This window comes from Streptopelia decaocto, assembly GCF_964273445.1.
Source record: "Streptopelia decaocto genome assembly, chromosome: 4".
Lineage (NCBI taxonomy): Eukaryota > Metazoa > Chordata > Aves > Columbiformes > Columbidae > Streptopelia > Streptopelia decaocto.
Window position 1 is genome coordinate 6,468,628 of NC_138658.1, and position 16,081 is coordinate 6,484,708.

A 16,081-nucleotide genomic window follows, 5' to 3' on the forward strand; every position below is an offset into this window, starting at 1 on the left:
GTAGGTCATTAATACCGTTATCTCATTCATTTCTGATAAACCTGCTTTTCTCACAGTTCCACGCCAGCCTGGAGTGAGCAATAACCTGTTTGAAATACTTGAAATCGAAAGGGGAATCACCGCCGATGAATTTGAAGCCAATGATGACCCAGGTAAAGATCACATCTCCTGTTCAGGGCTCAGGGTTTAGGACTCGTTGAGGTTTCTTGGGGTTTTCTACATTTTTACAGGACTCCTGCATCTTATGTTTAAACTATGCTTTGTAAAAAGAAAAAGAACAATGTAAGTGAACCTTTATAATTTTGTTCCCTAACAGATTAGCACAAAAATAGTGTGAATTGTTAATAACGACATGAGCATCCCTTTTATTTAGTATTTTTGTAAGTTCTTTTCCTAGTGCTCCTTCTGCTGCATTTAATTTTCATCTTTTTTCCCAGTGTCAGCCAGCAGGGAAACTGCTGTAGTTCCCCAACTAGAACGATCCCAATCATCACTTTATTTTCATTTGTTTTGACCTGTTCTGCCCAGGAGTGCTGGTGCACAGCTGTGATTTCGACAGCGGCCTGTGCGGCTGGATGAAGGACAAAGACGACGACTTGCACTGGGAACCGGTGAGAGATGTGTCAGGTAAGCGACCTGTGTGCGATCGCATCCTGTACTTAAAGAACCGGCCAGTTTGGGGTTGATGATGCCATGATGAAGTTACACAGCTTCTGTTCCCTTCGGTTCCAGCATATATTTCATACCCACCCCTCTTCTGTGTATAAAGTGAGAATTCCCAGTTTGAAAGAGCAGTTGAGAATTTGCACTTTTATCAGAGCTGGTGACTTTACAACAGGAATGTCTATGAAGGAGCAGTAAATGTATTCAGTAAAATATTATCTGTCTTCAATCAGAAAGAACAAAAATGTGGACTAGACAACAACTTTTATTTCTGGGGAAGCAAAGCTTATTTTTCAGACCACCATACAAACATAATTATTTCCGTATTACTAGCAAAATTATTGAAAGTGCTGGCAATAGTCTTTGTTCTGCTGCCAAATACAATGTTCTAGTTTAACCTCTCAGTTTGGTTTTATTGAGTTCTGCTCTAAGTTACAGCAACCTGTATATAGGGAGCCTGTTAAGTAACTGGAAGGATGACAAGTTAGGTGGTGGCATGCAGAGACTTCTCAAAGTGGGTAGGTCTGGGATGGTGAAAAGTGACCTTGCAGGGAATATGAGAGGGGGGGAATGTGCACTAGCCCCCCATACAGGCAGGCAGACCAGCATCAGCGCTGTGCCCGGTCCCACTATGATTTTAGCGTATGGCACCGAGGGGTTTTGGGTCCTCCCGCGCACCCCACAGCGCTGGGGATCAAACACACGTCTGTGGCTCCCGGTAACTACGGGATTACTTCACAGCCAGAGGAGCAGCCTTTGAAGTGCACAATGCTCCCATTGTGCGAGGGGACGACGCGTTGGGGAAGGAAATGCGCTCTCAGGCCGTAAAATAAGTGGAGGGAAGGTGAGGGCAGTGAGAGTCATTTTCCTTATGCACCACCCTGTCATCAGTGTGGGTCCTGTGCCACTGCAGCGGTGACCTGGCACCTTTGCCAGGCTGTGCAGCTGACTCAGTGCAGGCCCTGCTATTTCCTGTGCTCCTTACAACACTTCACAAACCCCCTGAGTGACTCGGAGGGCAGAGCTGGGTCCTCTGGCAGGTGAGAGAACAGGCAGCTGCCTCCTGCTTGCAGATGGGCACTTCAACAAAGATCACACCTCATTCAAACAGCTTTTGGAAACAATGGATTTAAAACCGAGAAAGTAAGTCACTCAAATCATTTTAATTATCTGTACTCAAAAATTGTTGTTAATACATATTAACTTCCAGAACTATGATTTTTTTTTTTTCTTTTTTAAGACTTTTTTATTCTCCCCGTCAGTGACAATCTCAGCTTTTTGTTTCCTGTGTATGTTCTGCTGCTGTTGACATAACCTGTTAAAACTAGTCCCTTGAAGTCACCCATCCACTCCCTCCTGTCGGGAATACCTTGGTGCAAGGATTTATTTTCACAGCTTGTTATTGAGTGTTTGCTTTCACCTTTCCCAGTTTGCTATTTATTGGTTTTATCAGAATGTGCCTTTTGAGAGGTGCCATGCTGAAGCTTTATGAGCTTATCTTGCATGCAGAAAATGCTGATCTGAGGGGACCGTTGCCTGCAGATACGTTGGCTTTGTGCTCACCTAAATCTGTTTCCTATTGATTGGATTCAGTCACTGGAACTATCTGCAACAGATGCACTTAATAAGTCAGTACTTTTGTAGTGATATAGTTGTATCTGCAATAAACAGGTGCAGTTATTTAAACTGTATCATGCTTATTTTAGCAAGATGTAAAAACAATGCATTAACAAACAAAACCAGGTCATTAACAAAACCAGAGGGATCCCAGTTCATGGCCAGGTGCAGATGCAGGGCCCCCGACAGCAGTGCGGTGCTTCGCTTTGTTCAATCTCATTGAGACCAAAGAGCTTCCAAGCCCATGTAGAAGGTGAACTGGAGGCAAGGTTTGCTTTCCTCTTCTGTGTGCGACCACAGATTTCATTGTCATGAAATCTCACAGCTTTTGAGGGAAATAATTGTGGCTTCCAGAAAGAAGCTTTCAAAAAATAAAGCTCTAGTTGAGTAATTGCAGAGCAACAATTTAAATGAAAAAATATTGTTCGATTCCATAATTCGGTAAAGACCGTGTATGTCAACAATATTAGAAACCCCCAATGTCTCTGCATCATTGGTTTCAACTAAGGAGCCTAAATACCACCTTTATCTTAAATTCATTAAAATTTGATTTTTTGATTAAAATTTGAAATGAGCAAAGGACCGAGGGTTCACTTTAAAAAAAAATCTTCCTCTGAACCTAAGAATCTTTTTTTTTTTTAAAGATCAATTATGTTTAAAGTTATCATCTGCTTTACAAAAGTCCTAATGAAAACTACAAATTAAAAATAGAGGTGTGGGTTTTCTTTAAGATGAGAAGTCGCATTTATTGCCTCTGTGAAAGGGGGTGTGGGACTTAGGGAAGTATATGCCTTTATTTTTTTTAAGGTTTAATGGATCTTGCCATACCTTAGATCCTCTAGTTTCCATGTTCTGGGTGTTTTTATGAAGGCACCTTTGCTTCTTACATGATCAGAGATAATCCCAGGGTCTTGAATTAAGTCTGTGTGTGCTCACTGACAAATTACTGCTGTTAGAGAAGAATTCAGGGAGTGTATCAAGTTAACAGCCATTTGGAAATCATCATGTTTCCAGCTTTCTGTATCTATTCCAGATTAAAAAATTAAATTATAGTTAAATGAAAAGGCTGTGTTTGCAAATGGACACACTTGGAGAATTAACCCGTGAACACAGTTCCCAAAGGAAAGGGAGAGCTCAGTTACATGGTAACATTTCTGCTGGTGTTATAATTCATCTGCCCCACAGCAAAAACTGCAGCTCACAAGGTGCAGGAGTGTCCACAGTAGCTTTGATGTCACTGTGGGTTTAAAGTCACCAAGGGCTTGTCAGAAATTAAGGAATACTTGAAATGTTCATTTTCAAAATATATATTATTGGCTTTGTAAAAAAGAAACTAGATGGGCAAGACCTAAGCTGGTACTAATGTAAAGAGAAGAGCAGCTCTGTTAATCCTCCTCTGCAGGAGGCAGAAGCATCAGTTCTGGTTCATGTTCTAGCAACTCTCTGCCTTATTTAAGACTTGCTGGACCCTGTTTTATTTTTTAGTGCATTTGGTCTCACAACATAGTAGAATTAAAAAAAACCCCAACCTAACTGTTTTTCTGTTGCAGGGGGACAGTATCTCACCATCTCTGAGCCCAAAGGCCGAGAAGGAGGAGTTGCACATCTGATCCTGCCGCTGGGTCCCGTGGCTCAGGCCGGCGACTTGTGCTTGTCCTTCAGGCACAAGGTGCCCGGGCGGCATTCCGGTGCCCTCCACGTCTTCGTAAGGAAAAACGGAGCTCACGGACCCGCTGTTTGGGGAAGAAATGGTGGGCACGGCTGGAGACAGACACACATAACCTTACGAGGACTGGGCATCAAGAGTGTAAGTACCGATGCGTGTGCTGCCGTGTTTCTTTTTGCGTGAGAAGCTGAAGACACTTTAGCTGGTGTAGCGCGGGTCTGTTTGTCTTCTGGCTCTGATTTCAGCCTGTGTTTTACTGCTTTGTTCCCTGCCAATAGAGTCACATTAAGGATAAGAGAGTCATTGTGCATTTTCTCAAATTAGTTTTATGCTAAAAAAATCCTACCTACAGCAATAGACACACAGAAAAAAACAGAACACCCTGTACTGAGCTACCTCGTATGGCCTGTGTTAAGGGGATCACCATGGGGGAAAGAGCAGTCTGATGGACAATGCGTTACTGTACATGGTTTTCCAGAAAGCCTGTATCAAGATTCCTCATAAACAATGTTTTAAATAACACAGTGTCATGAAATAGGAAGAATTGTCCCCTGTGGATTGATAACTGGCTTAAACCAGGGCAAAGATACTGAAAAGAAGTCATTTTTTTGGCGATGCAGGGAGGTTACATGTGCAGTCTCACGTGGTTTTGTGCATACCTGCAGCTGATCTGGCCAGGGAGGCAAATGATGACCTAACTATGCCAATAACACAAAATGGTACAGTGCAATCAAAAGAATCTGTCTGTAGTGCCACGATGGAGAATCTTTTAATACCTGGAAATGTTAGAGAAATTGGGTGACAGACTGATATGAAAAGCTCAGCATTTTTCTTCATCCTCTTCAAAGCGATGGCTTTGAAGGTGGTTTCTGTTTCAGATCTGAAGGAAGGGGCTTGGCTGCTTCAGGGCCTGTTGTGCTCTGAGAAACAGATCAGGTGGTCTGAAACGCTCACACATCATCATGTTCATGGTGGGAGCAGGCTATAACACACACAGTATATAGTGCTAACATTAATATTAAGGCTGTAATTACCACAGATAATTTTAGGAAAACTTTACCTCAGAATAGTAACAGAGATGCCTGATCTTCTCTTAGCTGTAAATTAATGTCAGACTAAGAACGTGGAAATTGATAAGTGAACAATATATTTGCTACACTCTTACCCTTTTTCGCCTAGTTTAACACTTGTGGCAATCCTCAGGTCTGTCTCCCCCAACAGAGCAGTTCATTAAGTGTGTGTATCACTCATTTCTTGTCTGGCAGAAAAGGAAATGAGTTCTAGAGACCCCAGGCAAGACCAGCAGTTCCCGCTGTGCTCTCCCTGCCTCTCTCGGCCCCGCAGCAGGAACTGTCACCCAGAACCACACACCAGAGCTGCCTCACACCTTCTACTGAATTAGCTCTGTGCAAATTATTTCTAAAATATACCCCAAAATCACTAATTTCTAAAAAAAAAAATGAAATAATTCATTTATTCAATATAGAGTTTATCTGACTTCCTCCATTGCTACTCCTTATTGAAAAGTGTGCTTTCAGCCAGCATCCAGACTGTTTTTAACTACACAGTTGGAACTGTGATCTATGAATCTCTATTAACTCCAGCTCAATGATAACAGCAGACTCTTACAAAGTTTTGCGGTAGACTTGGAGTAATTTCTAAGCTACGGTCAAAACCAGTGACCATATTGAACAGCTCAGGCTTCTGAATCGACAGCAGTAGCACAGGTGAGCAGGTCTGATTTATGGGAGGTGTTTCTGTATTTCACCTCTGATTTATGCTCCAGTCCTACTCAAGATTTAAGTCTGCTGAATTTCTCCTACTCAGGCTAAACCTGGACTGCTAGTGATCTGCTCAGATCCAGGCCCAAACCTCCACTGCCACTTTGCGAGGAGCCAAAGCATCCGCAGGTGACCATGAGGCTGCAGGAGCCCGAATTTGTCAAATAAAAGACGGGTGTTTCTAGTTCACGCAAGGAAGGCAGCTGCGAGGTGCTTTAGCAATAGAAAGCCCCTCTATTAGACAACATTTTTCAGAATCCAGGGGATTTTAAGTGTTTGCCATGAGGGACAATGAAAACAGTGCAGAGATGATACATAGTAAATGCCCGAGATTCTCTTATGTGGAAAACCATCTCACCTCAGCAGATGGTGCGACTGGAGCAACTCTGTCCCGAACTGCTGGTTCTTCACAAAGATCCTGCCAAAGTGCAGAAGGGAAAGGATCAGAAATAGAAATAAAAAACAAAACAAAAAAACAAAAAACAAACCAGCCGTTATAAATAGGTTTTTGGGAGTCAGTTAAAATTGCCTGAGCTTGCTTCTGCTTTTGCTTCCTTACTGTTGAGATCTCTCTCAAAGCTTCTTCCATTGTACTTTATTTTTGCACTCAAATCATTCTATTTCTTTTCCCAGGTTATTTTCAAAGGGGAAAAAGGGAAAGGAAGAACTGGGGATATTGGACTAGATGATGTGATCTTGAGGAGAGGACGCTGCTCTGAGGAGCATTAGCAAAGACAATGGACCAGCAGAGTCTTGTCTCGCCCTTCTCGTGCTATCCCCACCACGCCTGGAAACAGAACGGCATGAAAAACAAGTTGGAGAGTGACAACTTCCCAGTGGTCTGCTAAATGCAATCTCACTGCAACTGAAAAACACAGAGAGCACCTCCCAGGATTCAGGAACTCCAATCCTGTGCTGGTTGTTTCTATCAATCCTTACCCCAAAATCATATTTTGTGTGTAATAACTTCAGCCCCTGTTAAGCCCAGTGAGTGCTCACACCAAGAGCACTTGTGGAAAAGGGAGAATTACAAATGCTGGCAACAGCAAGCTCCAGCTCAGACAGTTTTAGAGTTAGCTGATAGTCGTTATCTTCCCCTAAGTGCTACTCTTCCATTGATTAGATGTGACAGCCAGTGGCATTGATCCAGCTTCTGAGTCACCTCAGGTTAACAGAAGCCTGGACCTGAGCTTTGGCTTCCTGTCACTGATCTCTGAAGAAGGGTTTGCTTCATATTAAATAGCATTTATTTTGGTGTATTAACTGTATTATTATTACCTGTATTAACAAAAAGCTGTTCTAGAGAGTAGGCCTTGCATCCTGTAATATTGCTCCTGCTGTGTTCTGTGTATATGTGTATGGTTAGTAACATATTTATGGTTTTAATATTTAGAGTTGAGAGGTAAGGGGCAGCTGTGCTTGCTTATTGTACAAGACAGGAGTTCAGCACATCCTTTGATCCCGCTGGTCGTGCCAATAGATGCGCTACCAAAGTACATTAATGGTGCTCATTGAAAAACGCTGGTGCAGTTTTTCACGTTTTAATATGCTGAAGGCAAAAGACCAAACCCTTACCTGCTGTAAACCGGCATCTGCTAACGCTGTACGAGTTTGTATGTAGCTCGGGAGGCCCTCAGTCCTGCCAGAAGCTCCTGGTTCAGCTGAGGACCGAGCAGCCTGGAGAAGACAACTTGACCCTTGGTGGCACCACCAGGAACGGTCCCTCCGCCATCGGTACAAACCTGCGCGTGAGCAAACGGGGCAGCTGTGTCAGTGCTGTCCGGACAATCCCCACCGTCAAACGCCTTGAGTGCTCTTTGTCACATGTCCCTATTCCAGCCAACCCTCCTGTATATAATAAACATTTCATTCTTTAGAACAACTCTTGGCTCTAGCTGGAACTAAGTATTTATCAGAACCTTGGACTAATTCTTTAGTTACGTATCTAATGCATGTGGTGTGCAGTTTCCCAGGGAATTCTTCTGTTTGGTTTGTGATTTTTTAAACGAGAAACATTATCAATCATCACTGCTGCTAACAGTTCTAAATGGGACAAATTGTAAAATTCAGTAAAATGACAAGAGACTGATAAAATGTTGTTAGTGCTACAGCCTTAAAGCTTCAAAAATGTATATATAGAAGAAATAAGTCTCAGATCTTTTAAATGCTTAATGTAAAATAAACATCAGATTCATATCATGTTATAAAGCCATCATTAAAAAACAATCATGTTAAGCCTTGCTTGAAGTCCACAGAAATAAAATTGCAAGCCCATTAGAAGTCACCTTCCAAACCCCCGTTTCTGACAAAATTCTGTTTTGAAAATACTCCTCCAATTTGTCCCCCAGGACAAAGCACAGTCTGGGTAGCAAAGTTACTGTTTGACCAAACAGACAGTCTCCTGCAAAACTGTATTAAACATTTTGAAAAGGAAAAAACAATGTGTTTGTAAACATTTTTAAACTATTTTACTTCAAATATGATCGTGATCTTTTTCCTCTTATGTTACTTTGTAATGTGTCAGAAATATTTGTGAATAATTGAAATACCTTGTCCTTATTTTAAAGTAACCAGTAAAGGAGGCTGTTACTTGCTACTAATTGGAATCTTGTTTTCATTTCTGGAACGCAAGTGTCATTTTTGATGCAGTGGAAGGAACCAAAAGATGACAATTCAATCAAAGTGAAGTAGCTCGTTACCAGAGTTAAAAATAAAAGTACACTTCCCTATCGTGTGACAAGGACACTGTATGTATTATTCAAAAGGAAGAATGACAACTTTCAACCCAGCTTTAAGAAGAGTTTCACAGGTAATTTAAGAGCTTCTGCAATATAAAATGTCCATTTTACAGGAAGCAGCAGCTCCCATAGTTCCACAGACGGCCCAGCCGGCACCATCCGTTACACAATTTGGCACCTCTCAAGATGAACACAATTTGGTCTCCAGTGGCCAAAGATCTTTACCACGTATCACTACAGCTTCCTGAGGTGGAGACGCCCTATTCAAGCAGACATCTCTCCTAGCTATGCACACCTGAAAGAGCTTAAGTTCTTTGGCAAGCAGAATGAATTACACTGAATTAACATGAAAACATTAATCAACTGTACTGTATAACCTCTTGCCAGCTTAGAATTTCATGTTTTTAAAAGACACATTAAGTTTTTTTTCCCCAAAAAAGACATAAAATAAAGATTCTTCATAAATTACATATTACAGCAATGGCAGCGTGCACTTACTGCATTTATCAAAGTGAGTACAGCGGAAGGGACCGACACAAGGCTTTGTTTCCAGGTTCCGTTCCATGCAGTCACTCACCTCCCATCAGCACCTCAGCATTAAGTCACTAGGGAGAACTTTCAACAGAGCTTCTTTGTTCTGGAGAAAAGCTGCGCTGGCTTTCCTGCAATAAATTGGAAGGTCAAAACTGCAGGTTTTAATATATTAAAAGGTCAAAACATTGGGTTTAATATATTAATAGTTGGAGATTACCATAACCACCCTGATAAGAGCCTGATTAGTTATGGGAGGAGAACCCTGAGCAGAAGAACGATCATGACAGCAGCCTCCATCACCCCACTCTGTCCTCCAGGGAAAAGACACAAGAGGAGCACCTGCCTCCCATCTCTCTACACCCCGTTACCGGTTGTTCCTGCACCTGAGGCGCTGTCGTTGTCTCAAAGACTGTGAAAATCAGAGATCAAGCTTTGCATTGTGAACAGCACATTTAAAGACATGAAACAAGATGAACTACAGCTGTCTGCCTCTAAAATTTTGCTTGTGAATGTTGAAAGATGATGAGCCATCGAACGTCCACTGACGCCTCGTTCCCATGCAAATTTACGTATATAGATCTATAGCTCAAACACCGCATTATCCAAGTTTTCCTGGTACTTAAAACACTTTCTCACCTGTTGTTTTATCGTGCTGTCCTGGAGTCACGCAAGGTTTTATGACTTTTGATTCTTCCACACAAACAAAAATGGATGAGTGATGCATTGGTGTAAACCTGCACCTTCAGAAAGAAAGAAGAGACATTTCAGTGGTAAGTTCCAGTAGTGGTTTGAAAGAACAGAGAGAACATGTCAAACAATGAAGCAAAGTGGACTTGAATTTTCTGGATAAAGACACAAATAATTCCCTGCTCTGCAGGGCAGGTACTACGTTATCACTTTTCCTCAGATTGCTTCCCAAAAGCTTTTAAGAATTAACAAATTCTGTCTTTACTCAGTAATATTAAACCTCATTCTGTCGTGGCAGATTTTTGCCACTTTTCTGTTTCCCTGTAATCTGGATATTAAAGGATTCCCCAAGACCCAGGAACAAGGCTCCACTGCCACCGAACCACCTTCTGCAGGAATCACAGACACCTCATCCCCAGAGCAAACGGGCCATCTCTACAGCACCTCCAGACCCAGAAACATCACATATCATTGTATATACTGTGTGCGGGCACACCCCTGCCTATGGCACCCAGTAGGCTGAGGCCAGTATTGAGTGTCTGAGCACGGAGGCCAAGTATTGATCTAACGCACAGAACAAGGACGCTCCTCTCTGCGACACAGAGATCCTGCCGTCCTCTGAGCACAAGGTACTGCAGCACTTTGCCAGTGATTTCTGTTAAACTTTGTGACTTTTTACCTTCTATTCGGGCCAGGAATAGTCCTCTTCTCCCAGGTTTCTCTTCGTCGTGCATTTCCACAGTCCAGTTACGCTTTTAAATGAAGACAATAACAGGGAGGCTGCCTAAAGGCAAGATATTGGATTAGTAGGATTCAGAAGGGTGTCCAAGAGAGACACTGTGACTTCCATCCCTCTGAAGTTCTGAGTTAGCTCAGGAAATGGCATCTTACCTCAGTTTCTTGGCCCAGCCAGAGGACAGGAGAAGCTGTGATCCCACGGGGCTCTTCCAAGTTTCTATGTCCAGATAGGGCATTTAGTGTTTAAATACCAAATATGCATAACTCTTGTTAATAGTCTAGGAGATCCCTTTAGTGATGGTGCCTTGGAGTGTATAAACAGGGCTCGAAGATGCTGAAAGTGCTCACTAATATGAAACCCCACAACCCTGCAGTGCACACCAACTGACAGAGAAACCACGCACCTTTATTGCACGGTTAGAGGTGTCATTACGCTGTCAGCAATTCAGTCACACTCCTGTCATATGCCACTCGTTCTATCCAGCTTATAAAAACATATTCTAATTGGCTGAACTCTATTACCGAAGGCTGATTCCTAAAACCCAGTGATGTTTAATTACCCATGAGGTGCCCCAGGCAGTTTTGTGGGGTGTTGGGAGACCTCGGCCATGTATCAGTGAGCAGCCCTGGCGCACTCTCACGCTTGCTGGGAAACCCACTGTGAGCTACTCCACCAGCTTTTATTGGAGTAATTTGTTTGCCAAATAAAGATACGTGACTGGGGCTTGAAAAATATTTCCTTAATATGAAAACCAGGCAGAGAAAGGACACGGTACATTGAGGGATGCCTTCACCACCCTACGGCATTTGATCAGCTCACACAGTGGTTAGAGAGCTCGACACAAATTGTCTGGGTTTTAATACGGCTCAGCCACGGAGCTTCAGGCCCACAGACCCTTGCTCAGGCTCTTTCTAACACTGTTCCTCATCTTCCATCCAGCCACCCTGTCCTGGATGCCACTTGGTCCAAAGAGTGCGTTTGGCATCGCAACACAGAACCAATGACTAACCCTCCGCGACTGGCTGGACCGGCTGGTCCCAACATGGGCAACTCTCTTCATTTGTCTCTCAAGTTTTGTCAGAGGTATGATCTGTGCTAATAAAGACATCGGGCAAATTCAAACTTTAACGCTCCAGCTGGAATGCTCTGCGTTCCGCAGCTCCAGGTGCGCAGGTAGCAAACTGCACAACTCAAACAGGGCAACGTGCTGAGCATGTGGCAAACACATCTGAACTGACCCTTCAAGAGGCAACTACGGGCAAAACCACAGGAGGCACAAAAGGGGAATGCAAACAAATCCTGCAACTGTACTCACCAGTATGGGACTGCAAAACAACCGGACTCTATTTCTGGCCCTGAAATGCACTGACACGCTTCAGCTGGTGAGTTTTGCAGTGGCTGGACAGCCTGGGACAGCTGGGAACACGGCATCTCCAACCGCAAGGTAATCTTGGGGCAGGCAAAATAATACATGAGGGTGATTTTCAAACCTGGTTATTAAGAACATCCTTGGAATGATGGCTGCATCCTGATACCCCACATGGACAACCCACACATCACATCTCAGTGATGGGCAACAACTCCCCGAGGGGGTGTGAACGGACTACACAAATGAGCCCTCCCCTAGCCTAACCTACAACAGCAGATGGTTAAACGCAGCAGCACAATTAAAAGCCTCCATTATCCAGCATTACTAAATGGGGAAGCTTACCAACAAGTTTAATTTGTCAATAACTTCCAGAAGCCTGGACCTCTGGCTCTGCCCTTTTGCCACTGCCACAGTCAGGCAAGACACGCTGAAGACACTTCGGACCCAGCTGCCTTTGGTTTCTGTGGCAGAAGATCAGGCCCTTCACTAACACCACACAAAACACCTTGCTTCTGATTAAAACAAATCCTCTTAGCTGCTCTGAGAAACACATCTGACTTTCTCTCCTGAAGGAATTGCTGAGCAGGGCATGCAGAAAGGCCGCTGTACAGAAAGCCGAGAAAACCAAACACGTTACAAAGGAACTCGGGCAGCCATGGGACAAGCAAGCGGACCAGGCGCTGATGGAGTCACTGTGCTGCCTGGGCTGTTCCTACGCGATTTATCTCAGGTTTTAATTAATTTTTAACAGGCATTTCCCTCGTCCTTTGCCAACCAGTTGGGAAACTCACTGCAGAAGCTGCATGTGCTCCAGTAACATGGAAGCAGCATTTCAAAGCGGAACTAGTAAATGGAGTTCTTACTGCTGTTTAATATCCCATTTCCCCTGCACTTAAAACAAACTCTCTTGACTACATCAATCATCTGAAATGCAACATCCCTCCCTTCTCCACCATATTCTGCTTTGTGCTACAGCTTTTATTCTTCCTACCTCAGTACAACATGTCATTCCTATTTCCTACGCAGACCGCTCTATAAGGCTCCAAACAACTGCTACCAACATTCAAAGTCTTTCACAGAGTGAGTTTGCACCAACACTAAACCAGGGCAGCATCAGGCGAGACAGGGGGAGAACGAGCTCTTACAGCCCCACATTTCAGCACATCCACAGTGACACCAACCTGTCAAAAGCTCTTCAATGGGTCTACCAGTAATTTTACAAGCACTGAACTTGAAATACCAGCACTTCTACCTGCAAAATGCAAACCCTCAAGCTGCCTCCCTCTGGTTCCAGTAATGGCTGGCAGCTGGGATCCTGAGAGCGGGCACTGGCCTTGCTCCTAAGCACAACACATTGAGCAGCAAGTAGTTACAGCTGCAAACTGAGAACTGGAGCATTTCTTTACCTTGCCCGTGGTACGTGTGTGTGTGCTTTGGAGTCGGATGCACCCACCACAGCAAACCACGTGTGGGTACAGCTCCCCGCCCCTGCACGGGTCGCTTCCTCTCCCCACCGCCTTCTCCTCCTCCTCACACCTCTCAAAGTTTCCCAACTGCACTTTTTCTCTCACCATCCAGCTTGCTCCAGGACCCCCCGCTTTCTTCTCTCCAGCTCTGTGTTGCTGCTGTGGTCTCGAGCTTCTGGTGAAAACCCGGCTATCAAAGCCTCCATCCTCAGCTGCACACTTTAAAGTTTAAGGCCCGGTCTAGCAGGAAGGTTCACGTTAGGTATACAGCACTGCACCTGGCAGCGTCTGCCAGGTCCTGCCCAAACAACAGTAAAGTTTCTTTGCCTCAGGACCTGCTGAACCCAAAGACTGTTTTCTCTGGCACAAGAGGACAATTAACTCCTCAAGACAAACAGGTTTTTTTTTTTTACTTGAGGAACTACGAAGCCAAAACTTTCCTGCAGCCACAGTCGCGCCCCTTGTGCCTGCAATGCTGAGCTATTTTTAAGAAATTAATTCCTGTGGTATTTTCCTAATAGCCATAAAGCAGGGGGGCATTTTGTCAGACACACATTGCTATTATTACTCCGTCTATGCCTTGTGACTATGACCTTCCAAATTCAGAAAGATTAGCCAGTTGTCAAAAGAAAAATATATATATCTCTTTTGTAGCCTTTCCTCTATCATTTGTTTTCCCTGGGCAGCAGCTCAGACCTGGCAGGGAACCACCTTTTAGGTCCTGCCCCAAGACTCCATCACATCTTGGAAATGTCCAAGTCCTGAGTGTTGCAATTTGGACCCTCTGCATACTAAAAAAAGAACAGAAAAACTTGTACCTCTTGCCAATGTTTCAACAAGACAAAACCCAAGCGAAGTGCTCTGTTGCCCATCCATGTAATAGCGACACTTTCTATACCTGAAAAAATAACATTAGTAACTTAAACCCAAGGGGCACCAACACCAGCCATTCCAACAGTCATACTGATGACAGGTAAACTGAGTTTGTGACTTTGCTAGTAATTCTAATAAAAGCACGAAGTCCATAATGCATTATGATACGAAGCCATATCAGCCTGGGGACCTCTTGTTAAAACAGCGCTCAGAGACACAGGGCAGCCAGCTCTTCTCTCTCCTCTGTACTTGTTCCCTGCTGCAAAATACAGAACATTTTTTTCTAAGACTATGTAGAGATAAACAAAGATTAAAATTAGGGCAAATATCTCCTTCCCTTGATTTCTTTGTCTGATCCCTCATTACACTCCTCCGTAAGCAAGGTCAGACCCCATCTATTTTCTGTTCATGCACACAATTGGTTTCTGCTTGCCCACAGTCTGTGCCCGGGGAGAACAATCCCAAGCAATGAACCTTTCGCTCCCAGCTCCTGACCCCATTTCTTTTCTCCCATCCTTTTGCATTTTCCAGCCTTCTGGCCATCTCCTAATGGGGAAATCAGCTTTTTGCTGTCTGAGCCGAGAGAAGCAGCAGTGGCAAGGTGCCCTTATGGAGAAGAAATTGCCTCTTGTCGCTGCTGCCCTCAGGAGGTGGGAAGCTCTGGAGCAGCTCCTGGTGGCTCCGGTTTGCTTCTTGTCACACTCCCCCCACTACTGCAAACGCACCCCCAGCCAAAAGCCTCTTTCAACGCAAACCCAAACTTACTGACACACACCAAGTCCGGCAACCGCTCACAGAGGATTTTGAAATTTAAAAAAGTCTTCCCTGCTCGTTAATGCTCTTTTCCCTCTACTTGATGAGTCCATCTTCAAACTCTGTCCTAGAGAGGTGTTGAAAATAAGATACGGTGAGATACATGCAGGTCACAGCCCATCTGCGCCACCTCCCTCCCAGACTGCAGGGACACAGGACTAAGCTGAGTGTTACCACTATGATAGGAAAATACATTTACACAAACTCAGCTGATAGCAAAGTTGTAATAAATGACTGAGCTCAAAGAGTGGTAAGCTGTTTTGTCAACAGCTGATTTTCTGGCCCATGAATGCCAGCATCATTCATTTACTCAGAAATAATATTTAATTCTCATGTACATCAGAATCACAAAATTTACTGTGCTTTTTCCACATCAAAATTAAGAAAAAAATAGGTGATGAGTTGCAGAGCTCTCTAAAGCTCAACACAAATAATTGCTGGATGAGAAAACAAAGCAACAACCAAAAAGTTATCAACAACTTCTGGCTGATTTCACAGGGCAAAAGGGAAGGACTTCATTCAACAAATAAGGACCAAAATCCCAAGAGAAAACAGTAAGCATTTTTTCCTCCAGTCAATAATGCTTTCAATAATTCTGGTGGTTTATCTAGATTTCTAGATTCTTTATTTGTTCTCCCATACACTGGAAATAAAATCAACTTTCTCGCTCCTCTGAAGAAGCTGCACTGAAGTGCAAGAGATGACAAGCTGAATGTGACTCTAACAGGCAGCCAGTTCAAAAGCTGCACCTTTATTTATATAGGAGGAACAACACGCATATGTGGGTATTTTTAATATACGTGTCATGTGTATATATTAAAAATATATATGCCTATTTATGCATTCAGGTAGCGGGCACTACCTTGGAAGGAACAAACTCCCCTAGTGCCAGTTGCTCCCCAGTTCACAGGTGCAAACCCCCAGCAGTTTGTCAGGCTCTGCTTGTTCTAACCAAAGCCTTCAGCCTCCTGACATTTTAAATGGTTCAAAGAAACATAAACACGAGCCAGTTAAAAACAGCACGTGGAGCGTGCGCACACACCCACCCCGCTCTAAGCCAAAACTGCAGACAGCGAAGTTTGTACAGCTTATCGCTCCTCCTGCCTATCCCCCTGTTCCAACAGGACTCATCTGC

General features: G+C 43.7%; 2 protein-coding genes across 9 annotated transcripts in view; one reads left to right on the forward strand and one right to left on the reverse strand.

Annotated features, from left to right (window-relative positions):
* NPNT (nephronectin) overlaps nt 1-8,327 on the forward strand; it is a 50,776-nt gene extending 42,449 nt beyond the window's left edge. For all 3 annotated transcript variants that reach the window (XM_082051785.1, XM_082051787.1, XM_082051786.1), the window contains 4 exons: nt 57-152; nt 529-627; nt 3,831-4,087; nt 6,361-8,327. In XM_082051785.1, coding sequence (XP_081907911.1) covers nt 57-152; nt 529-627; nt 3,831-4,087; nt 6,361-6,456 — 548 coding nt within the window. In that variant the 3' untranslated portion in view covers nt 6,457-8,327. The remainder of the gene's footprint in view (nt 1-56; nt 153-528; nt 628-3,830; nt 4,088-6,360) is intronic.
* Nucleotides 3,878-15,014, reverse strand: LOC309439332 (uncharacterized protein). Of its 6 annotated transcripts, XM_082051791.1 has the most exons (13): nt 14,899-15,014; nt 14,079-14,158; nt 12,137-12,255; nt 11,741-11,874; nt 10,578-10,641; nt 10,366-10,470; nt 9,636-9,739; nt 9,043-9,127; nt 7,303-7,469; nt 6,086-6,145; nt 4,723-4,928; nt 4,096-4,214; nt 3,878-4,013 (listed from the first exon to the last, which is right to left on the reverse strand). In XM_082051791.1, the coding sequence occupies exons 8-11, from the start codon at nt 9,047-9,049 to the stop codon at nt 4,821-4,823; spliced, it is 342 nt and encodes a 113-aa protein (XP_081907917.1). In that variant the 5' UTR covers nt 9,050-9,127; nt 9,636-9,739; nt 10,366-10,470; nt 10,578-10,641; nt 11,741-11,874; nt 12,137-12,255; nt 14,079-14,158; nt 14,899-15,014; the 3' UTR covers nt 3,878-4,013; nt 4,096-4,214; nt 4,723-4,820. The 6 variants fall into 6 exon arrangements, with proteins under 6 accessions (XP_081907917.1, XP_081907918.1, XP_081907919.1 ...); XM_082051792.1 differs by lacking the exons at nt 12,137-12,255; nt 14,079-14,158; nt 14,899-15,014 and adding an exon at nt 13,366-13,407; XM_082051793.1 differs by lacking the exons at nt 9,636-9,739; nt 10,366-10,470; nt 10,578-10,641; ... (2 more) ...; nt 14,079-14,158; nt 14,899-15,014 and adding an exon at nt 5,112-5,204 and having other exon boundaries at nt 4,723-4,866; nt 8,964-9,087.
* Between the last annotated feature and the right edge of the window lie 1,067 nt (nt 15,015-16,081).

Excerpts from the sequence above, each read along its gene's own strand:
- LOC309439332 (XM_082051790.1), bottom strand. The coding sequence starts at position 9,030 with ATGGAACGGAACCTGGAAACAAAGCCTTGTGTCGGTCCCTTCCGCTGT. Across the intron at positions 7,470-8,963 it reads TACTCACTTTGATAAATGCA|GTTTGTACCGATGGCGGAGG; the intron begins GTAAGTGCACGC and ends GCTCACGCGCAG. Across the intron at positions 6,146-7,302 it reads CAGATGCCGGTTTACAGCAG|GATCTTTGTGAAGAACCAGC; the intron begins GTAAGGGTTTGG and ends GCACTTTGGCAG.